We start from the raw sequence: 690 nt of genomic DNA, 5'->3' as shown, positions 1-690 counted from the left end.
CACATTGCCTTACTCAGAGTCAGGGATAGTAATGGTCGTCCCCATCGAACATGAAAAATCTCTGTGGAGTTTCTTGCAACCTTTAAGTTGGGATCTATGGTTTACAATCATTGTATCTTGCTTCTTTTTTGGTCTCGTCATTCGGATTATGGAGCGCCATCACACCGCAAGCACAAGATTTGGAGGGCCACCTAGTCGACAGCTAGGCATGATCTTTTGGTTTCCATTCTCATCAGTGGTCTTTCCTCAAAGTAAATCTTTTTACTTTTGAAAGAAAATCTTCTTTAAATTCTAAACATCAATAGCTATATGGCCAATCGTCCACAATTGGCTGTGACCATAATTTATTGTTAGGCACTGTGTTATCAATTACATTTTTCTTTCATGTCAAACTTAAAAATAGGTTGCCTGAATGCCGTATCTTGTTCCAAGAACAGCTTTACATTTTTCAACAATTACTTATAGATTTTTCCAACTATTTCTCCTGAAAATTATCCATACGGATGATACTTGATACATATTTCACAACCAACAAAGGAACCAGTTTTACTTTCCCTTTTTTATTCTGAGAACTGTGTATTTCACCGTTTTTAAACTACTTATGGAAATTGAGGTTGTGGAAAGAGATATAGTACAGGAAGAATTATTAGACTTGGTAAGAAAAGTTTTTCTCTTGTAACAGGGGAGCTG

General features: G+C 36.2%; 1 protein-coding gene across 1 annotated transcript in view; it reads left to right on the top strand.

The window, feature by feature from the left end:
• LOC110427626 (glutamate receptor 2.2-like) overlaps positions 1-690 on the top strand; it is an 8,120-nt gene that overhangs the window by 6,348 nt on the left and 1,082 nt on the right. The window contains exons 3-4 of the mRNA XM_021443162.1: positions 1-251; positions 683-690. The exon at positions 1-251 is cut by the window's left edge and continues 62 nt beyond it; the exon at positions 683-690 is cut by the window's right edge and continues 405 nt beyond it. Of these exons, the coding sequence (XP_021298837.1) occupies positions 1-251; positions 683-690 (259 nt within the window). The remainder of the gene's footprint in view (positions 252-682) is intronic.

Source organism: Theobroma umbraticum, unplaced genomic scaffold, assembly GCF_002168275.2.
Source record: "Theobroma umbraticum cultivar Fairchild unplaced genomic scaffold, ASM216827v3 scaffold_2.0, whole genome shotgun sequence".
NCBI classification, from domain to species: domain Eukaryota; kingdom Viridiplantae; phylum Streptophyta; class Magnoliopsida; order Malvales; family Malvaceae; genus Theobroma; species Theobroma umbraticum.
The sequence above is the reverse complement of the archived record's forward strand: the minus strand, read 5'-3'. Positions and strand labels throughout refer to the sequence as shown.